The sequence below is a fragment of the Setaria italica genome, chromosome VI (assembly GCF_000263155.2).
Source record: "Setaria italica strain Yugu1 chromosome VI, Setaria_italica_v2.0, whole genome shotgun sequence".
Taxonomy (NCBI): Eukaryota; Viridiplantae; Streptophyta; class Magnoliopsida; order Poales; family Poaceae; genus Setaria; species Setaria italica.
The window spans coordinates 32,633,988-32,656,831 of record NC_028455.1 but is presented as its reverse complement, the minus strand read 5'-3'; the positions used below and the strand labels follow the sequence as shown (position 1 = coordinate 32,656,831).

Sequence of the window (22,844 nt, the reverse complement as noted above, 5' to 3'; positions counted from 1 at the left end):
TTCGTCCGCACTGCTACATCCTGTCACGCCGAGCCCGCTAGCCGTTGCCGCTCCGTGCCCCGATGGTCGGCCCGCCACGCCTCGCCCCGCCGCCGCTTCTCACCTCAGGCACGAGGTGAGGGGTGAGCAAAGGGGGAGGAGAGGGGAGGCTGGGGAGGGAGGGAGGGAAGGAGGGGCCCAATGGACAGGGAGGGGGGAGGGGTTCGGTGGTGGAGGGAGTGAGGGGGCTTGCAGGATAAGGAGAGAGGGAGGAGAGAAGTGGGACTGGGGGAGAGAAAGGGAGAAGTGGCGGAGGGGGAGGGGAGAGCGCGGACGTCAAGCACGCTTAACTGGATTTGAAAAAGATTTCGATCCGATCGGACCGTTTCACCGACGGATTTTTATAAGAGCCGACGGTGTTGACTTTCACCGCCGGTTTATGATTGGAACCGGCGGTGATGGCTTCACTGCCAGTTCTAACATCCCACAACCCCATTTATTTTAGAACCGGCGATGATACATATTACAGCCAGTTTACCTAAAATCGTTGGTGATAGTGCCATATGGGATAACTCATTATGTGGTAGTGTTTATTCTCCATCTCAATCTATGTGTATTAAGATTGATTTATCCAAACAATGCCTTAAATATTCCTCTCAATATTGGGTATGCCCACGAAGTTGTTGAGGACGTCCACGAAAACAGAGGCGTCCAATCCACTGTTCTCAATGAAATTCCAGAAGGCAGCAACCTCCGGCACTGGCACCTGATCAGTGAAGACGGTGATATTGTCCATATAGCCTGCACTAGTCTCACCCGAACTCAAGATATCATCAATGAGTCTTTGTATAGGATCGGGGACTGTAGGGTCACCGAGCAGATCAATTATCTCCCGGATATCATCATCATCAACCAAGTCGCCAGAATTGTCGGCGAGAATCCTGTGGCCATTCAGGTCCGCCTGTGCAGCCAGCTTCCTCGCAGCGACGGACGCTGCAGGCATGCCGCACGCCTGTCGAGGAGCGGTGATGACCGCCTTTTTGCTCACCAGGGAGCTGAGCTGATCTTTTGAGGTCACCCTCGCCGCCATCAAGAACCGGCCCATGCTCGTCGTTTTGCCGGTGGCGAGGGTGGTGCCATTGATGGTCACATGCAGGGTTGCATCTGCATGCAGGAGTGGATTATACATATGATATACTATAGCGTATGATAGCTGAAGTTTGGGTCCATGATCGAGTATATCAGTTAATATAAGATCGCTTACTGCTGATGATCTTGGAGGGGTTGCTCTTGCATCGGGCTGTGCCGTAGAAGATGACGACGGCAAGGTTCTCCTTGCTCTGTGCTGGGAGCACGAGGAGGAAGAAGCAGAGAGTGACCGGGACCATGAGAAGGCTCCTGCAGGTTGCCATGGCACGCGCTGAGTACAGTGTGAAGTATGCAGCTGGAGAATGTATGTGAGTGCCAGTGCCTAGTGGTCTGGTGCACCCATGCATGGTCTCTCTCGGTGACAATTTATAGACCAATTAAAGGTAAGCAGGTGCAAAACTCATAGCACTCCCTTTTCGTTACCCATTCACATGGGCAACCAAGTTGACAAACAAGCAACCATTTAAGCATGATTAGCAAAGTTTGGTAGGCTAGGATTTCAAAAGTCAGCCAGAATCGATCACAACTATCAATACACATGGTCTAGTTTTGACTTCTTGATACCCCCAATGCCCACTATGTAACAATATCACAAAGAAGACATCCTTATTAGAGACGTGGAATTAAAACACGTCTCCAATGTTGAATCGGAGACGCGGATAAACTAAACGCATCTACAATATGTTTGTCCCGTCAAAACGCATCTCCAATGACCCTCTACATCGGAGACGCGGATTTTTCGCATCTTGTATGACTTTACATCAGAGACGAAAATTTGGAGACGCGAAAAAAATACGTCTCCTGTGTGAGTTAACTCGCGTCTCCTTTTAAGACGTCTTACATAGTGGCCGGCTCAACCTCTAATGCTCTAGTTTTTGTTAATAAAGGATGTGCAAATTAAAAACAGATCTCAAAATTTTATAAAACTAAACAAACTACTAATTTGAATTGCTTTCCTGGAGAATCCCGAACCTCTGGTCCAGGTTTTGACTTCCCGAGACTCTAAAATTATATATGGTCCCTAAAAAATACAATGCTCATACTCTTGCTTGATTAGTCTCACATGAATCAACCTATTTTGTCCTACTGATAAGGTTCTTTGTTTGACACTGTCTGATCCAAGTAAGAGTAAAATTTAAATGCTAACGTGCCTTGTATGATCCACAACTTCAAGTCACACGCTAATGAAGTATTGAGTGCATTGGCTATATAGCCAAGAGCCCTTGCAGCCCATATTACAATGACGTACTAACTGGTTATTGTGCAGGCCTCCCAAAGGAAGATATAGGTTTGGTCTGAACATGTTTATTTCTCTTGAGGTGGAGGGCCATGTTTACTCTTCAACCTCCACATTGCAGATGTAAATTTGAACAATTTGAAATGAACAACTTCCCTCTCCACAAAAAGGCATGATACCTAAGAGACTATATTTCAAAGAATATATGTTTTAACCAACATGTTTTGTTCTAAAATTTCTATAAAAAAATTATGTGGAGCCGGTGACTGTACAATCGTACATATTTTAAAAATGTGGTGTGTCACATGCGTCTACATAAATATATAAAATAGTAATGGCAGTACGTATGTCACGTGTGTATTTTTTGTTTCTTGAGGTCAAGATGTCTAATTTTTTGCAAGGAAAAATATCCGTATATTGGATGTACAATTATAGATGTACTCGTAGTGTACATTTCCTCACATGAAGGGAAAAAGGATAAAATAAGAAGAAAAAGTATCGATATATGGCTATATGGGAGAAACAAGTTTGGGTGTGTCGAGAGAGGTGGCACCTCTGACTTTTGCACATTGCAGGATTCCAAGATGACCTTTTTATTTTCAGCTCCGCAGTGCTGTACACGTTGTACCATATAAAATGGTGGCCGCACATTTCTGAAAAGAAAAATCAGCACGCCATGGAAAAGGAGGTTAGAAAAACCACACAAAATAAATTCGGTACACATAGAAAACCTCACGTACAAAAAAAGAAAATCACACCGAAATGTTTTACACGTGCACAGATAAAGCATGGCACACGCAGTTTCACTTGCTTTCTAGTGCTCTGTTAGAATAAATTCGGTAGACAAAAGCAGGAGGACCTGGTGTTTATGAGAATGACCACACGGTTGGACTCGTGTCATGCATGGGCCTGAGCGAGCCCGTATAATTTTTTTTAACAAAAACATTTTATCTACTTCTTTTCGTTTTCCTGTATCTTCCGAAAGAAATTTTGTTGTCCACCTTTCAATATTTGAGATATGTGCAAAATAAAATGAATGGTCAAAATAAACACATGTGCAATTATTGTTCCGCGCACAGCCGGTTCCAGTTGGATGCTCGATGCGTGACCGGGCGGATTCCTTTTAAACTGTAATTTTGATTTTATTTTTCTCTTAACTATGCATCCAATTTAAAATTTATTTGAACCATGATATTTGTTGAAATTAATAGTACAAAATTTGATCCAATATAACTATGTTTTGCTATCTCAACGCAATGAACCTAAAAAAGTTGATGAATGTCAAAAATGTTGAGCAAAAGATGTTGATGAAAGCAAAAAAAAGTTGTCCCACGTAAAAAATTGTTGAGAATAATATTGCTGATTGTAAAAAAAGTTAAAGAAAAATATTGGTACATATAAAAAAATGTTGAACAACATTAAAAAAATGTTGGTGACAATTAAGCCAGACTTCTTTTTAAAAAAACCCTTTAAGTATAGCGAAAGTCCCAATAACCCCATAAACTATGTTTTAGTTCAATTTACTTCCTAAACTATGCTATTTGGTTCAACTTACCCCATAATGCAATTTGTTCCTTTTGTTTCTCCATACACAAGTTAAATTTTAATTTGAGACTTTGCATGGTAGTGGACATCATAATCTATATTTAAAAATATTTTATGAATTTTTTATCATAATTTTTATGTAATTTTGTATCTTAAGGATAAATTTTATTATTAAATATCCCGCCCTATCAAAATAATGATAAAAAATTCATCATATATTTTTCTAGCATGTCTTATGATGTTTGCAATCATCTTGCTAAAAAATATTTATGAACTTCAACAAATGTTAATGGATGTAAAAAAAATATTTGTATATGGGCTTAAATGGGCTTTGAAGATATGTTCATTATCTGCCTTCCCGAAGGCATATAAGAGGCCCCAAGCAAACGAGGTCCAGTTCAGCCAGGCTCGATGGTACAGCCTGAGCCCGCGGCTCTAATAAGACTAAGTGTGCTGCTGCTGATTTTAGCAAGAGTGTTACTAGATTAAAAGAATGGAAAATGCTAAGTAGTGTCTGGTAGTGCCAGTGCCTGAGCGCGCGATCTCCACGGCCTGCTGTAATCCGGCGGAAGGGAGGTGGCTGCCGCAGCCCATGGACATCTTTTCAAGTTTTCACTTTTTAAAAATATGATAACTTTAATGTGGATTGTCCATTTTCAACTTCATTTGAATCACCATATACATTATGAATCCGTGATGCATATATTTTAGAATATAAACTAGTAACTTATATTGTGTGTACAACAATGTTCGAAAAAACGCAATTAAACATGCGATTAGGCGCAAATCGAACCCCACGTGTCATTTAGGCCATAAGCACCCAATTAAACGTTGGGTGAACAGTTGAACCCATAGATGGTGAAGAAAACAAGAGGACAGACGAGATTTGGACTGCAAAATGGTTCATTGGGGGTGTGAATGCATCTATACTACTTCATGGTGTCCATGTTGCTCGATTTTGCTGGCCCTCAGCTCGATTTGCGCCTCCAGGTTGTGCGCGCAGGTGGTGCACCATGAAGGCGGAGCGGAAGGGGGCGCCGAGCGCGTGCAGGCAGAAGGGGCCACAAAGGCAGAAGTGGTGGTTGCTGTTAGGGTATCGATAAGGAGATATGGTGTTTAGATGGGTCTTTTTTTGAGAGAGAGAGAGAGGATGGTGTTTAGATGGGTCAGTGGGCTTGAGAATGATAGTGGACTGAGTGGGCTACACTAGAATAGTGGGCTGTTGAAGCCTTTTCTGTTTATTCTTTCATATTTATGAAGCTATATCTATTGATATTGTTACAGTAACATAAACGTTTAAGCTTGTTTAATCTACGTTTGGGCGTCCTGGGCGCTAATCAGTGGCTTAACGCCTGCCTAGCGCCTAGCATTTTTTGGAACCTTGGTGTACAACAGTGACATATACCTGTACCGCAGGTACCCAACACAAGGGACACGTAACAACAATGGGCCGCCCCAGACAACGGCCCACAACACTTCGAGGCGGCCCGTGGCCCACTGAAGCAGCTCACGCCCCGATCTCCCAGGTCGGATCCGGCCACGTCGCCCCGCCCCGACCTCCTCGCAGACGAGGGCCGGCCGCTTGACCCGGCGAAGCATTAAGGCGCCTCCCACCTGCCCACGAGCACAGCATGCCGTGGGAAGGGAGGCCGGCCTCGAAACAAGCAAGGGGCCCCGGATCAGAGCAGCGGCCTCAGGGGCCCCCCGACCTCCTCACGAGACGGCAACACGTGCAGCACATAAGGAATATGCCATGCCACGAATAATTACATCGTGTCTTGATATCTATGATGATGCTAGTATGACATAACACGATAAAGTTCTTGAAAGATTTTTTTTTTCGAGCCAACACTAATAAAAATGAATTTACCATTTAACAAGGATTTTCCAAATTAAACTTTATACGTATATACTTCATCCAGGCTTGGATAAATTTTCGGACTTAATTAAATATTTTAGAATTTTCAGCAATAATGAATCAATTATAAAGTATAGGAAAAATAACACTGAATTTAAGGAATTTAAATACCTCCAGAGATATTTATAAGGTTCTAGGAACCGAGAAAAAATCCCTAAACTCATACATGACTGTTGACACCGGATTTTGACCAATCCTATAAATTCGGAGTACAAGATAATTGGAGTCACGTACAACAATAAGAAGCTAGTATGCGTGTATATGGGCACGGAGTCCAAATCGGCTTCATTGGATTGATCGGCAAGGAGAGGCAAGGATGATATAAAGGAAAGGCCAGCACGTATGGATAAAAATGATTAGAATATACAACATGGATTCTGGTGCACTTTGCATGCCATGCGTGGGAGGCTTCCAGAATAATTATGCATGCGGTCGATCTGTGCATGTACGGGAGGTTGTTTCATAGAATAAAATATTTTAGAGATAGAGTTGGGTTAGTTAGAGATAGAGTTTTTTATTAGAAAAGATTGTGTACGTGACTTGCCTTGTGCGTGGTTAGATGCCAATTATGTAACGTCCGCCCTATAAATATAAAGGGACGTGGCCATTGTAAAGAATCATCACACGATCAATAATACAACATATTCACCTTTACCTTTCGGCTTCACGCCATTGCCCTAGGAGTAGGAGTAATGTAGATTCTCGACAAGTTCCTTCTAGCAAGCTGGGCTGCATCGACCTCGATCTCCGGCGAGCTGCAAGTTCCGTCACCAGGTGTTCTAGGCTTTAACCACCGGGCGCATCGATGTGATTTCGTCTAGTTTCATCTACCAGTTATCGAGTATCTTGGATCTTTGACTTACGGCGCATCGCTTCTGTCTCGATCTACGGTATTCACCAGTTATCCCGCCTTGATTAAGCTTGCATCGGCTGATATTTATCTGTTCTTTCATCTTGCCGTTCAGTTTGCTTTAATTAGCTTTAGATTGGTTCATCATAGACGATAGATCATTTAATAGCCTGTTGCATCTTAATCTTGGTTACCCCTTCGAGTGCTGTTGGGAGTAAGTTCCATTGTGATTGGATTCATCAGCTGGCGGGGTTCAGATTAACGTCCTGCTAAATATTTCTAGACTGCAACTACCGGGCGCATCGCTGTGGTTTCACCTAAAAATATTGGTGGTGATGTTAGTTTAGATCTCATCGGCTTGTGACTCTAGCTATGGTGGAGCAACAACTCAACAGCATCGTGTTTCCTATCGGCCGTATGGCTGATGGTTATTGTAAATTATATTAAATCGGCCCGATCGGCCGACTCCATCGAACTTCGAGAGAATTATCTCCACCTTGTCAGTTGAATGGTCAAACTGACTGGCACGCCCGCGCACACCATGCGCGCCGATTTGGATTCTGCACTGGAGTTAAGCAGATCTCCGAGGTCCTCATGTGGTGATGCAGGGTCCACCACCATCAGGATTTTGCGTCAACAATGACTAAATAGACTACGCTGACTTTTCTAGGATTTTTTTATATAAATAGGAAAACGTAGAATAATTTCCCTGAACCGATTTTCTGGATTAAATCTATTTCTGGATACCTTAAACATTTCCTAGATAAAATAAACCCGGGCAACCTTTTTACACTCACCACGCTCCTACCCTTCCTACCCCAGTCACTGCGTGTGGTACCAACCCACTGCTACAGTACCCCGAGTCCATTGGGTACGCCGGCGTGTGGATGGGATTTCTCGCCGGCGGCGGCTTTTCCAGCGACGAGGTCACCTGGCTAGACTCCCCCACGAGCTTGCGCACCTATAGAGGGGCTTCTTGAAGAACTTTGGTGGCTCGCCGGCGGTCAACACCGTGCGCGGCGGCGGACCGGCGCTACGGCACGGCGGCGAGCACAGGGACAACGACTACGGCGGGGGTCCCACAAGTGGCGGGGTGCTCGAGCTATCCTAGATCCTAGTCGACGCGGTGCTAGGCACGGGAGGCGTAGATGGGAGGGTGATGGAGCTTTGAGCCGAGGGAATTTGGCTGCGAGGGAGCAGAGTTCACGAATTGGTCGGCGGCGAGTTTGGCCAGCGCACAAGAGCGCAGCAGCCAAAAGGATGAGCTCGACGTCGGTCCTTTGAATCTTTGTTTCAAATTTGCACAAACGGGTGACTGCCATATGCCCATATCCTTCTTTGGTCCCGTGTGCGAGCAACTGCGTGGGCACATGGCGCGGCGAAGAGTGGCAGCGAGTGAAGCAGGACGCAGCGACGCGTTTGAACCCGCAAACTTGTTTGACGATTTTAAATAGGGAAAATTGGTTTCGAAAGATTATCTTTTCCGTAAAATACCATTAAAAAGATTTCGAGTTCATAAAATAACATTCAAAGATTGATCTATTAGATCATTTACCATTCCGTCAAGTTACCCTTTGGTGCCGTTAAAGAAGGACAAAAATACCCCTTGCGGACTAGCGGCGGCATGCGGGCTGGGTGGCGTGACCTTCTCCGTGCATGTGCCCCTCCTCCCTGAGCTAAGGGCTGCAGCGAGCTCGAGGCCGGCATAGCGAGTTGCGGGCAAGAAGTATAGGCGCGGTCAAAATCAATTAGGTCGGGGCAAGGCTGGCGAGGTTTGAGGTTGATTTAGGTGAGCCTAAGGTCGGCGTCGATTTTCTCTGGTGGCTGGTGGTGTTGATTTGCTTTGGTCTATTGAAGAAGAAGCAGATAGTAGAGGTGTGTTGCAATAGGACGAGCTACTGCTGGTTTGCCGGCTCTGCTTAAAGTGGAAGATGCTCGTGAATGTGCTTGGATTGAGCTTCCGATTGACCAGAGAGAGAGAATGGGAGACGGGGAGAGAGCCAGAGAGGTGTTTGCTACTTGCTTCTGGAAACGAAGAGGATCAGATAGGGATAGTTGCTGCTGGTGGTGCTTGGCGCCTTGGCTCGATTTGGGGAAGCAATAAGCTAGCATGGGAGAGTTGGTCGACAACTTGCTCGATGGTACGCAGATGACCAAGCAAATTGGGACTGCGGCTTGGCGCAGAGCCCTCCACGCACTTCCTCGATGCAGAAGGGCAGCAGCTCGTGCTTGCTCATGAGGGTGCCCGCACGGCCAACGGATAGCTTGCATGGAGGGTGGCGTCGCCTTTGGGTAGAGAGCCGGACAGGTGGCGTTGCCAGTGGGTGAGGGGTGGCAACGGCCGAGTCGCACGAGAGGGCACCAAGGGGCGGCGCCTGGGTGGGTCGTGAGCACCGTCGAGCAGGAGGACAAGGTTGAGAGAAGGGATCGATCCCCTCCGCTGGACAGGAGGGAAGGGCATAAATGCCATTTTAAGTCCGTTTATGTTCTTTAAAGAGATGAAAATAAGTTTTCAGTGAACAAAATATAACGGAATGGTATTTCCAATTAACGTTTGCAATTTTGAGTGATATTTCAGGGGGACAAACTCTTTCAATGGTGTTTTCCGGAAGTCGTGATATTTCAATGCTACTGAACCAATTTTCCCTTTTAAATATCCAAATCTTCTCCACTTTATGCAAATGGTGACATGTTGTGCTGGTATGAGTCTCCAACTTCTATACAAGGTTCCAGCTCGACAGACCAACAATTGGAGAGATTTTCATCTCTGATGAACTTTGACAAACTCCATGATCTTCAGAGTTAGCATGAATTGTAGAACTTATTTTAGGATCTTTTTAACTGGTTGATTTGATCATTTGAACACAATTCTTGTGATTTACAAATTTAGAGCTAAGATTCCATATCGAACTATATAATACAACATCTATATTAGACTTTTGGATAGTTTATATATAAAATTCTTTTGAAATTGCTACTAAATATGGTCACTTGACCACAGTTCCAATACAACATTTAAGGGAAGTGCTGATTTTGACCAACTTATTTAAGCATCTTAAACTTGATTTCTTAGACTGTAATTTACCAAAGTTTATACCCTATATTTGCACTAAACTTTTGTATTAGATTTTTACAAAGTGTTATACAAAATTTAATAAAAACAATTAAGCCACAAATGTAGTTAAATGGTACTAGTTCTATGACTTCAAGCTTTCAACGAAGTTATAAAATTCAACATGACTAGCAATTTTAAACAATTAAACCTTTGATTTAAACATATATTGGACCAAACCCAAATTTGTAATGATTTCAAACTAAATTTCATAATCTGGTTTATATACAAAAGTGTATTTAATAGCTACTCTAATATACTTATCTCTATTTGAAAACTAGGGTTCAAGAGAGCAACATCCAGTGGTTTCAATCTAACTGGTAGGACAAAGTTAAGTCAAATAGGAAAAAACATATCACCTAACGATGCACCATATTAAAGTGATCAAAGGAACAGATATATGCATGTTGGTATTGTGGTGCATGATAAAAGGCAATCAAATAAAACCATGAAAACCAATTGGTCCACAACTTGTAATTCATTATCCTCTGATGACATATCAGTTACCAACAAATTTTGCAAAATTCTGACGGGCACATACTCTGTATTTCACAAGTATATAAGAGGAGATGTTTGGAGGATCTCAATTGAAGAGTTTGCAGAATGGGAAGAGTGGGGTCACGAGGGATGTCCATTTTTCTACACAAGCACAACACAGATTTTACACCTCTATTCTGACAACATAAAACGACCTTCAGCACCAAAAGAAAAATCAGATGTTACCTTTACAGTCTTTCGTTTTCTATCCTTCACATTAGCTCCATTTGCAGGACCATCTTGACTGAAATTAACAATGAGGAACGTATGAAGCTACGATTCATGTAGCTATGTCAACATTTCCCAAAGATAAGATGATAGTTTGAAGCATAACAGATTCACCACGGAAGAGCCTATTGACATTGACCACGAGTGAGCAAACAGCGGAATAAGACCAACAATTGCAACAGCGCCCTTGGCAAAGCTGAACTGTAGGTCATCAATAGAACCCCTGAAAAACCACATCACAAAAGGTAAGAAGGGTTTAAAGTGCTAGAGTAAAATCTCATAAACATTATTTGATTATTACGTTATCTTTTCTAAGCTTGTTTCCTGATTCTTCCTATAAAGCTCAATTTCCTCGTTAACCTTTCCTTTGAGAAGTTCAACATCACTTTCCAGGTCGCCAATCTTCAAATCTTGCTGCATAATTACACACATATAAAGTAGAAGAAAGCACACAGAAACAAAAGATGCAATACAATATTCATGCAAACCATATTTAGTTTCTTATTCACATCAGAAGCAGTGAAAAAGAAGTTAAATGTTGTAGTTCAAACCTGGTTTAGTTTCTGTTGAACGTCAGACTCAAACTTCAACCTAGTTTCGTTGCTCTCCTTCTTGAACAACTCCAACTAACTCTAGATCCTAAAATAGTTAGGAGTAAAAACATTTAGGTAGGTTAGAGTGCAAACATGATAAAATGCTTTTTCAAAAAGGATGATAAAATGCTTTTGTATGGAATGTAAACAAATACTTCCACGAAAGCCTCATCGCTTCCTAACTTTCAACATTTTGTTGAAAAATGCCTATAAAGTAATTATCTACATTATCGCAGGTACTGCAACATTTTGACAAAGTGAAAAAGAGTACTACTCATGTTCCTATATCAGTATTCACAATAAATTGGATTGTGCATGAACCTATTTTTGTGCCGCTACATTATGGGTAGAGCATAGCCATTCTAAAAGAAAGGAAAATAGCACACTGTATCATCTAATTTCAAGCACGAGTGTGAATCCCTGAATCCCCTTTCAATTTATCAATCCTAGCTTGGCAATAGATTGAAGAGTCAACCATGCCAAAATCCAATCCCATCAGCTTGCCGTTAAATGGTGCATGGCTCATAGCATTAACTGTCTTCAGTTAATCTCATCTAATGAGAAATGATGCATGCTATGCTTGTAGTAATAATCATGGCCATAATCTGCATTACCAAAAAAAATGATTAGGAAAGAATGTAAGCAAACAAACGCAGTCAATGTACCGAGAAGATCCAACTGACAAATATTATCTCAGGCCTTGGGATATATCTCAGGTCACGAGACATGCATATAGAGACACACTTTTTAGCCAAGTCGCTGTAATTCAGTTCTAAATCCACCATACTAAAACGACAGTTACGGCTAGATCCTAATTCAGACTAAGTTAAGTACGGGATCTAAGTTTGCCCATGCCTCACAAATCAAAGCAATTTTACAGAACTCAAAACAAAACATATGTAGATTGAGACTCATGTCCGCAATAAAAATTATGCGGTTCGAACAGGCAAAAAATACAAAACAAAAACCAACCAATCCATAGTTCCCCACTGACTAAATCCATCCAAATTGGATACACCAATCAAACGGTTCCAGCACGAACTCAATCACGGCCTGGAAATGGGAGAACCCTAAATTTTAAACTCCATACTACGGATTGGAAGGATCCGTAACTCACCAGTAACCACGGAATCGAATCACGAACAGAAAAACATGCCCAGCTAGCAAATCGAATCGCCAAACTATAAATGTCACCAACCATACGGAGATAGGATAGTTACCTGCGCACTGCTGAAGCCGAACCGAGCAAGCGCCCTCGCTAGGAGAGCAAGCTAGAGTCGCGGCTCCATTCACCCCTCTAGTGCCCAATTTCCCACCTCCCCTTGGAGTAAGCGAGTCGGAGACGGAGACGGAGATGGAGAGAAATTAAAAATGGGCGGTGTTGAGGAAGGAGAAGTGAGGGAAACGACGCTCTTGTTTACTTCACTCCCAACTCCCAACTTTGACACTATGCAAAAAGAAGATTCCCCATCATATCAAACTTGCGGTACATACATGGAATACTAAATGTAGACGAAATAAAAAACTAATTGCACATTTTTGTTGTACTTTACGAGACAAATCTTTTGAGCCTAATTAGTTAATGTTTGGACAGTAATTCACAAATACAAACGAAATGCTACAGTTGCGCATTTATGGCAAAATACCAATTTGGCCACTCCCAAATTGGGAAGTAAACAAGGCCGACGTTTTGGAGGCAGTGTGGTCCGGTGTCGGTCTTTAAGCACGGTCAGATTCTGCACCAAGATTCGCACGGGAAGTGACTTAGTAGGCTAATTAATTTTGTCTTTCCTGGCTAATAAGGTGTGGACCATGGAACCTTTCAGGTTTTGAGAAATGGGCGTTCTAATCGGCAGTACGGTGGAACATTTTAATGTACAGAAGCACATGGGAATATTAAATTTTCTTATAATTTTTATTTCATCTTTCTACTTGTATTTGGAAATTGCTAAAATGGTAAGAACCATCGTTACATTCATAAAATGAATCCAAAAATCCGAAAAAAATTACTAACTCAACAAAATGTTGTACAACCATCTTTACATTCAGAAAATAAAAGAAAAAAATAAAAGGAAAAATTGCTATCTCACTTGATAATTGTTGGGATACATTCAGAAAATGAATCAAAAAACTATAATCGTATCTCACTAGATAAAATATTGGGAAACCATTTTTACATTCAGAAAAATGAAATGAAAAAATAAAAAGAATTGAACATTCCACATCAACAAAAAAATACATTTAAGATCTAATCTTCCTATCATGATTTTCTCAAGGTATACATGAACAAGGTGTAAACAAAAGTCACAAATCACATCAAGACATGCAGCCATGGTCCATGGATCTCCCTAGCAGGAAAAAAAATGACCCTATTGATCCTTACGGTTTGGTGCAGTGTCAGTGGCTGCTTCCGTAGGCCTGTCGCAACAAGAGGGACAGGGTAAGTCGCTTTGGCCGTCGTTGGAGCTACTTCCGCGACCCCCAAATTCACAAAGGGCACAAACGAAGAAAATAGAGACAAACAACCACCCATTATTGTTCCTCACGAATCTACTGGAGTCAGCAGCTGCCCTGGACAAGGAAAAAAATGGAAATTAACGAGTCAGCTTGCATGTTCCTTGACTAAATGGATGGTTCAAAAGGCAAAACAATGACTTCTCTTTTTCCAAATCGTGATGGAAAAAAGTTAAAATTATTGCCTAGTTATTAAGTTGCATGCACAACCAGCTCAACTAGACCGCCTCAGTCCTTAAATGTGGAAATAAAAGGCAGATGCAATTATTTTATTTAACCGCATTCGCCATTATTTAAACTCAAGAGCTCACCTTCTAATATCATATTAAGTTGCATACGACCAATAAAACTTAATCTGATAGGAAAAAGGAAAATCACTTACTTTTTGAAACTTCAAATTAAACACTAGTAATAAGCACGGGTATCATGTAGGTATACATCACAACCTTTGACTAAATTGTATGGTTCAAGAAGGCATAAACAAGGCTTTTCCTTATGTGATTGCAAACAAAAAAGAATTACAGTTTCACTTCTAATGTGCACCTTTTCCCCTTATCTCATCATTTTTTAAAGAAACATACCTGCATTTGAAACTCACGAAGTAATATTCCAAAGTTTAATTTTGTGCTATGTGCCTGTGTACGTGCCATTAACTTCTGCGCAATATGTGTTATCTTGTACCTTTTTGCATTACACCGAATTTGACCGATCTAATATTTTGGTCATTAAATTCAAAGAAAAAAAATCAAGAATACCGACGATGATCCTCTATAAAGGTAGGTGAGTTTCCTTTCATCTTAACATAAATTATAAACAATAAAATAATATCGAAGTGAGCATCATCTTTGGTAATAGTTTAAACTTTAAGGGTGTGTTTGGTTGTATGCACCACATGATGCATGCATGGATGATCCTCAATGGGTGGTTCAACCAATTTGCTTGTACCGTATGATTCATTCTAATTAGTAGAATAATGTATTAAGTAAGATGGCTTCATCCTGGATGAGTTGGTACAATTCACCCAACCGAATCATTATTGTTTTGAATCATTTCATACATGAATCAAATGATACAACCAACCAAACATACCCGACCCATCCATTCAAGATTTATCAAGAAACAACATTGACTAGTATACGCTGCCAGTTGAGCATCCATAGGATCCCATCGAGCTTGCCTAGCTGGTGTTTTAGCCCTCCTTGAAAGTCTAGTGGATGCATTGGATGGACTAATGCGCTTCGCCCTTCTGACAGAGCCCGCTGACGCTGGCTGCATGCCATTGAAGCGCCTTGCAGCCTGCGTCAGGCACAATCACACCCCTTAGTTATCGACAGACGACTAACAACATTGTATACCATACATCAGGCAAGCATATTTAGTTCGTAATCACTTACACTGCCATGAATCCCACGGTTACTTAGAACCTGCTTTGTGCTAGGGTTTATGGTAGCTCCATGGAAAAGATTACCGAGGGTCCTAATGCCACCTTCCTGGAGATCGAAAGGGTAACAAGATGAGAACTGTAATCGCTTCCTAGCTTCTTGCAGAAATCAGAAAATTAAACGCAGCAACTTTTGAGGAACACAAAGAAATCTCAGCAATGAAGGATAGACCGAAGAGGCTTACGGATCTGACTCTGGCCAACATATGGAGAGCAGGAGAGTTTCTGGAGCAAGAAGCGGCCGGCCATCTCGGCGATCGATCGATCGATCGGTGGAAACAGCCGACTTCAATCTGTTTACCAAACTTTTGGTGGCTCGTGGGAAAGAGGAAGCTTTCGGATCATGGATGGATGAGCGGATTGGTGGAATTACTTGTTAATATTGCAAGGTATATACCACACCGCCGCGAGAGAAGCTTTTCTTCAATTCCGCATGGCAGACGGAAACGAACTCGTAGCGGAAGCAATTCGAGAAGAGCGCGGCACGCCAGCAGGCCCGACACGGTGGTGGGCGGAAGTTTGGACTTGCAGCTGGCCCGACATGGTTTGGCGGCCCAAAACCAGAAAGGCCTTTACTATTTTCAAACAGAGCACCCAACGAAACAATTCAAATTGAATGCTATTATTTGGACAGGTATTGTTCATTTGTTCCGATGAAACATATGAATAAAACGCATTAGAATTTTCTTTATATTTTTAACACGAGGTGGAGTTACCACTTTTTCTGGAGTTGCTTCAGATTAAGGCTTTCAGAAATTGACTTGTACTGTATTTTCTTTATTCGAGTGAAATGCTATCGGAAGAAACGGTTGGGCCGTCTTTCAGAGATGAGCTATCAATTCTTTGCCGAAATGGCGGTTCCTTTAGTGCACTGGATTTTTTGTGGGGAGAGGCTATGGCAACGCCAAAGAGATCGTTAGGTCATCCAAAGGCTATGATGCTAGAATGACTTTGGGTGAAAGTTGAAGCCGATTTGATCATTCCGACGGGACACATGGGAGCCTCTCCTCCCTTTTCTTTTTCTTTATAGTCAGCAATCATTCTTCTGTATTTTCCATCAATTATGATACTTGAGCAGACACTTATGACTTGACGGTTTGAATTATACGTTTTGCCTTTTCTTCTGTTCATAATACCTGCCAAATTGCTGTTTTCTCACCTTGGTACACTTTTTTTTCTGAAAAAATATCTAGGATCAGGAATGCAGGATCACCAAAACTCCGCTCCTCTTCAGAGAGATATCTGCACGGTCAACAACCACCCAAATCTTGTTCTTTTTGGCACCAATTCGTCTCCAGATTCTATCATTCTAACTTGGTTGAAAAATTTGATGCAACTTTCTTGACGTACACTTGCAAAATTATGTATATCTGCAGTCCGGACTAATCATTCGCAAGGGCATGTTTTTCTCCCTACCTACCAAGCTAATTTGGTCCCACGGCGACTTTTGGATTCATTATCTAAGAAAAATATTCTCCCAAAGCCAAGAATTTCTGTCCTCCATGACAAAATGAAATTGATAACCCTTAGTTGCTGCTGATGTTCTTGAATCCTTGACCGAACAATTCATGGCTACGACCAAGACTTGACTACACGGTCCAGATCAGTAGAGCCACCATGTTTAACAGAGCCTATTGAATTCGAATTTATACTTGTAAATCTTTCGTAAAATTAGTCTGCATGTCTGAACTCGTGAAGAAAATGTTTATGCTATTGCTCTGTACCTTCCTCCACTAGCAGTCGAAATCTCTGAACCCTGAAGCACCAACAGCGCGGCGCGTGCGTCAATGAGCTGCTGCTCCGGAACAGCGAAAGATTCCAAAACAGAGAGCGATGTGGCGGGAAGTCGCTGGCCGCCATTTCTACTCGCCAACAGCTCTCCCCATCTTTTTTCTTCTATTTTATCAGATCTTGTTTTTTTAAAAAAAGTTCATTCCTTTTTGTCAATTTAGGATAAGCTTGCTCGATGGACAGACAGGCAGCTCGGCACCACTTGAAAAAGTCGGGGGGCGACAGGATATGCATAGAATAAATGGCGTGCCCGTCAGGAAATTTGGAGGCATGCAAGTATCAAATTGTTTTCCTGATACACCTGTTCTCTGGGCGCGTGAGCAAAGAAGGGCGCATGTTCTTGGCTAACGTGTCCCTGTTTGGACATGTTCCTGTCTCTGCATGGATCATGTTGAATGGGTTCATACAGGATTGTATAGGAATATGCTAGTAAAAGTTCTCTTTTTTTTCCCTTTGTTGTCCTTCATCTTCCGGGTTTTATGGTATTTCTCTTTGTGACGCTTCAATTTATAATGGTGTTTAAACCTATTGACTGCCTTTCGAATGAGTTTGGCTTATACGACACAACTATATCTTTTTTAAGACAAAGTACAAGTTCTCGAAGAAAAAAGTGTTTCAGGGTTTTGTACTTTTATTAGATGTACGTGTTATTCCGATCATAATGTTTCCCAATAACTTTCTTCATTTTGGCATTTCAAGGGGACAGGATGAAGTATATACATCTTCCGTAGTTCCATTTCCTTCCTATCTCCTCAAGATCTTTATTGCCAGGAATCTTCAATGGAGTGACAAATCGACAATCCAAGCCGGAGTGCCGTGACACTAACGACTACCAATGCATATTTCGTTGGATTTATGCTTTCGAGTTATTCTATGTGGATAGAGCTATCAAACTTGGACCAAATCTCCATTTTTCTTGACCCGATCGATTTGAACACAAATGCTGGCCAAATGGCCTAGATTTAGCATCGCAATTTGGAATTAGTTGTTGGCTGAAGTAACGAGGAGGGAGATTAAGCACACATAAGCCAAGGAAACAAGAAAGACAAATAGTTACACACGATTTATGAACGAGTAAAATAACACAAAAACTCGAGGTACGAAACAAAAATCAATCCCCTGTTTGCAAGGTTACTAATTACTAAGGGGTTAGTTTTGAGCTATGCATACATGGATCACCCGACCATTATACGACCACACACCCGGAGCAAAAGTCCTGATTCCATGCTATAGCACTACCGTGTACTCTCGTACAAAAATCATATATGATGTGAGGTTTTTTTTCCTTTCCCAAGACACCGTATAACTATAATTTCAAATAAAATAGTGTCAAATAGTTATTAATATGTGCTTGATCCTGTAGTTGTTTAAGGACCAAGCGCAGATTAAGAAATACTAAAAAATTTGAGAACTATGATATTTCTAACTAATTCTCAGCACTAAATATTTAGCATGAAATATATACACACTTTATGGCTTTGTCCAGTGACAGGTGCATGAGTCAACGTGGAGCTGATGAATCGATTCATCATCGCTAATTTTTTTACTCAAATCTAACATATGAATAATTTCAAACTTTAATGCACTGGTTTTATTTGAAAAATCTATATAAATTGCTCATTTCGTATGGAAATGATGAGTGAAATAGGCGTGAGGTTCAGGGGCTAGCGTAAAACCAAACAGGCATAAAAAGCACAGCGAATCACACAGACACAGGCAATGCCAAAAGCCAGAGGGGGTTCTCAAAGTAAATAGCACAAGTGCTGGGGTCAAATGAGGTAGACGACCGCCGCATCCGTGATCCATCTACTCCGCTTCCCCTTCTTATCTGCTACAGAGATTATATAAATTCGCCCGAGGCAATTTCGGCGTGCTTTACTTACCTGCTGTCTATTTTCCTTTTCCCCCAAAAAAAACACTTTCGTTAATTGCGAAAACGAAAGAGCCCGTGTGAACTAGAGAGGTCAGGAAAAGAGGAAAAAGAGAGATAAATTGGAGGCTATTAGCGAGAAGCCATCAGTGCTAGGTTAGCTGAATTTCCCCCTAATCTGTTCATCTCCCTGTGTGGTGCTGGTGTGAAGCCTGTGATGTCTTCTCCTACCTCATGAGCTTCCAGTCTGGAACTGTGGTAGCTTCTTGTTTTTCCTAATCCCTTTTCAGCTCAGGTATTTTTCTTTTTTTGCAACTGCTGGGTCCGAAATTCTGCTGATTTGCTGGGTTTTCCGCCTGCGAAATCCGGGCAGAAATGGGGATCTGCAGCTCCTGTGCTTTGTTGGCTAAATCCTGGCCCAAATTTGGTGCTTAAACCTGCCTTTTCTTGGACCTTTTACCATTTCCTTCGCCTATTTTTATCTCTTATTTCTGCCCGTAATTTACTTTTCTTTTCTTTTCTACCTATTTCCACCTTCCATTTCTTCGAGAAATTTGCTTCTGTGGTAAAACTGCGTGCTCGTCGCGAGAAAGATCTCGTACTTGAGTACTGAAGGGTTTTATGGGTTTTTTGCAGGTTCAAAATCCATAGTCCTGTCCTCACTTGAGCGCTCGTGAGCTCCCGCCGGCGGTTAAAGATTGCAGCTTCAAGTTCTAGTCCGAGAAACGGTTGTTGCTCCGCCATGGAGGTGGGGTCCGAGCAAGGGCTGATGGCGGGGAGGGATCTGTTCGGCATGCCGAAGAGCCCGCCGGCGCAGGTGCCAGGGCCGCCGCCGTCCGCGGCCATGCAGAGCGTACGCATGGCGCACACCGCGGATGGCACCCCTGTGTTCGCCCCGGTGACCTCCTCGGCAGCGCCGCCGTCTTACCAGCCGCAGGGCGCGGCCCACGGGCCTAGCATGTCTGCGACGGCGGCCACTGGAGGCAATGGCGCCATGGCGCCGCCGGGCATGGGTGAGCCGGTGGCCAAGAAGAAGCGCGGGCGGCCAAGGAAGTACGGACCGGACGGGTCCATGTCGCTGGCATTGGTGCCTGCATCGGCGGCTACAAGGTCGCCGGCGACGGGGCAGGGTTCTTCTGGGACGTTCTCACCAGCGGGGTTGAATCCCGCGAACTCTGTGCCGGGGGTGTCGCCGGACGGAGTGAAGAAGCGGGGCCGGCCCAAGGGTTCTACCAACAAGCCGCGCATGGATGCTCTTGGTAAAATTTCTACTTCTATTGTTTCCTTTTTCTTAAAGTTTTGGTATGTTTTTACGCTCAAGATTAGTAGGCACTGAAGAAAAAACTGTTCACATTTTCCTTATGTGTAGTTTCATCATAAAATGTATTATTAGAATAAAATTTCTTCGAATTTGTTCAAGTGCTGATAGTGTCCTTTTAGAGGTTGGATGTGCTTCATATTATAAGAGTTACAACCGAAGGATGTACCAAGAAAATTACCTCCTGACTTTATTGATTCACTGCACAACAAAACTATAAATTCTGGATGGCCCTTATTTGGTTCCAATTATTTCAGTGTACAACTAAGCATGTGTGGCACAAGTGGCATTGGTTATTTCTGTACTAAATTTTGAAATACATGTACTGTTTATTCTAAATTATACAAAGCTAATATACATTGACTCCCTTTTTACTTGGTGATCAACATAACTAGTCCTAATATACAGTCATCTTGCAGGGTCATCAGGAGTTGGATTTACTCCTCATGTTATTACAGTTCAAGCTGGGGAGGTATTGGATTTGAACTTGTTGATTGTTTATTCTTGCTTTATTCTCAGAATATGTTCCCGTATATATTTTCCTGGATTCTTTGCACATGCTCACATTTATTTGGACTTTCCTTTTTTTGGCACTACTTTTCTATATATAGTGTTTCCATTGTGCAACCCTTTTAGAAACGGAAAAAGGAAGTATGGTTTGTCATTTCTTCAATAAGTTGAATTGCCAAATTGTTCATTCAGACATGTAATTTGAAGCACTAAGTAATTGCAACTAAGCTATAGCATTATGTTTAGATGTATTTCTTCCACCATGTGGTGCTGATGACAATTCTGAGTACATAAACTGTCATTTTGACATTTTGTACTGTGGTACCTGATTATTTTTCCCCTCTTGATCATTTGGAACATGTTCCAGTTTTGTCCTCCCAATTCCAGCTTGTGCATATGAGTGTCTCTGCTTATAGCATTATTGTTCTACCCTCATGCTGATATCCTTCTTTTATATAGTCTTCGATGTCAAATAATTATTGTTGCTGTAGCTTTGATAATTAATGGTACTTGCCATTGCATTTTTAATTTGGAAAGCGATAAAGTGTTAACTTCTGAACTTCTTCTGTCTGTTCATTAAAGCAAAGCTCAAGTTTCTGAGATCATTTATTCGCAGAGTTTTCTGAAATTCAACGAAATCAACACGTGCTCTCTTCTTTTTAGGACGTTTCATCGAAGATTATGTCATTTTCTCAGCATGGAACGCGTGCGGTTTGCGTTCTTTCAGCAAATGGTGCCATATCAAATGTAACGCTTCGCCAGACTGCTACTTCAGGTGGAACTGTAACATACGAGGTTTGTACCTATAGCCAGTGGAAGCTACTAATAGAGATACTTCTCTGTAGAATAGGAATATTTTCCCAAGCTCTTAATTGTCAAGTTTCCAGATATTATGATTGGATCATGAGATGTGTAAACTTCTTGTCTACTTGCAGATGCATTGTCACTGTGTAACGTAGGAGATTAACATAAAAGAATTACAAATGCTAATAGTTCCTTGTTTTTGCTGTAGGGTCGATTTGAGATACTATCACTGTCAGGGTCATTCCTCCTGATAGAGAATGGAGGCCAGCGTAGTCGAACTGGAGGGCTCAGTGTGTCACTGGCTGGTCCTGATGGTCGTCTTTTGGGTGGTGGAGTTGCAGGACTTCTCATAGCAGCTTCACCAATTCAGGTATTGTTTTACCCCCTTGCAGTGATAATTGGAAACAATGCATCGTCATTGCAATTTTCCTTACCTTATCTCTGTTTTTGAAATGAAGTTGTGTTTCAAATTGGGATTGATATCCTATGAGAAGTATGAATGCACTGCATGATTTATACTTCCTTACTTAATTGTCTGTTATAAACTCAAGACAATGACACTGATTATCAGTATTGCATATGTTATCTGCAGATAGTGTTGGGAAGCTTCAATTCTGAAGGCAAAAAGGAGCCAAAACAGCATGCTCCTTCAGACCCTGCATCGGCACCACTGAAGATCACCCCGACCACCACTATGGGACCCAACAGCCCCCCTTCAAGGGGCACATTGAGTGAATCATCTGGTGGGGCTGGAAGCCCACCACCACTGCATCAAGGCATGGCTGCAAGCAACAGTAATCAACCACCAATCATATCCAGCATGCCCTGGAAATGAGCTCTGCATCCTTGACCAAATCCAGGCAGGCTCAGATCTACAATTGACGAACTGCCTCCCAGGCAGGAAGTAGCAATTTGCGCTTCAGTAGCGCTCGTTCTCTGACTAGCGTATGCAGTGTAAATCGAAGCTTGAGTAGGGAGAGTACTGTAGCTGGTAAGTTTGTAGCTCTATTGTAGGCTTCACCCTGAATTCCTGTGCTAGGTGATAATGTATTGAGCTTTGACCATGTGATCCTTCGTAGTGTTACCAAATGTTATTTTACTCCATGTTCTATCAAATGTTATTTAGTTATATGTTATACCAATTTGAATTGATTAGGCTGGAAGATTCCTGTATGAATATGTTGTTTGCGCCTGACCATTTGTGATCTTGAGAACATTTGGAGCCAAGGATTTTGTCCAAATATGTTTGGCCTTTGGACCTATCGAATTTCAGCATTTTGCCTTGAACATCTTGCTTCAAAGCTCAGTGTGGCAGCCTAGTGTGTACCGAGATGGCGTGGCTAACTTTTACTTTCATATATGAAAAAGGAAAAACCAATAGCTGATTTATTTTCTTTTTAAGTATGCATAGCTCGATGGCCCGTCATATCTTTGCCTTTTTTATGTAT

The 22,844-nt window shown here is 42.1% G+C and overlaps 2 protein-coding genes and 1 long non-coding RNA gene across 6 annotated transcripts; 1 reads left to right on the top strand and 2 right to left on the bottom strand.

The window, feature by feature from the left end:
- Window positions 1-456: 456 nt before the first annotated feature.
- Window positions 457-1,482, bottom strand: LOC101753308. The gene is made up of 2 exons (XM_004973834.2): window positions 1,244-1,482; window positions 457-1,143 (listed from the first exon to the last, which is right to left on the bottom strand). The coding sequence occupies exons 1-2, from the start codon at window positions 1,473-1,475 to the stop codon at window positions 623-625; spliced, it is 753 nt and encodes a 250-aa protein (XP_004973891.1). The 5' UTR covers window positions 1,476-1,482; the 3' UTR covers window positions 457-622.
- An 8,749-nt stretch (window positions 1,483-10,231) lies between these two features.
- On the bottom strand, window positions 10,232-12,517 carry LOC101753037. Of its 2 annotated transcripts, XR_002678116.1 has the most exons (6): window positions 12,369-12,517; window positions 11,624-11,753; window positions 11,107-11,194; window positions 10,857-10,969; window positions 10,514-10,778; window positions 10,232-10,429 (listed from the first exon to the last, which is right to left on the bottom strand). It is a non-coding gene; the product is annotated as an uncharacterized LOC101753037 (long non-coding RNA). The 2 variants fall into 2 exon arrangements; XR_001164318.2 differs by lacking the exon at window positions 11,624-11,753.
- A 6,200-nt stretch (window positions 12,518-18,717) lies between these two features.
- On the top strand, window positions 18,718-22,639 carry LOC101786382 (AT-hook motif nuclear-localized protein 10). Of its 3 annotated transcripts, none has more exons than XM_004973831.3 (6): window positions 18,718-19,059; window positions 19,401-20,023; window positions 20,502-20,554; window positions 21,256-21,387; window positions 21,605-21,766; window positions 21,989-22,639. In XM_004973831.3, exons 2-6 carry the CDS (start codon window positions 19,507-19,509, stop codon window positions 22,229-22,231), a joined length of 1,107 nt encoding a protein of 368 aa, XP_004973888.1. In that variant the 5' UTR covers window positions 18,718-19,059; window positions 19,401-19,506; the 3' UTR covers window positions 22,232-22,639. The 3 variants fall into 3 exon arrangements, with proteins under 3 accessions (XP_004973888.1, XP_004973890.1, XP_004973889.1); XM_004973833.3 differs by having other exon boundaries at window positions 18,720-19,022; XM_004973832.3 differs by having other exon boundaries at window positions 18,721-18,920.
- Window positions 22,640-22,844: the final 205 nt, after the last annotated feature.

Bases quoted from the DNA above. Each gene is read 5' to 3' on its own strand.
- LOC101753308 (XM_004973834.2), bottom strand. From the start codon at position 1,475: ATGCATGGGTGCACCAGACCACTAGGCACTGGCACTCACATACATTCT. The intron at 1,144-1,243 runs GTAAGCGATCTT...TCCTGCATGCAG, and splicing joins CCCCTCCAAGATCATCAGCA to ATGCAACCCTGCATGTGACC.
- LOC101786382 (XM_004973831.3), top strand. From the start codon at position 19,507: ATGGAGGTGGGGTCCGAGCAAGGGCTGATGGCGGGGAGGGATCTGTTC. The intron at 20,024-20,501 runs GTAAAATTTCTA...GTCATCTTGCAG, and splicing joins GCCGCGCATGGATGCTCTTG to GGTCATCAGGAGTTGGATTT. The intron at 21,767-21,988 runs GTATTGTTTTAC...TGTTATCTGCAG, and splicing joins TAGCAGCTTCACCAATTCAG to ATAGTGTTGGGAAGCTTCAA.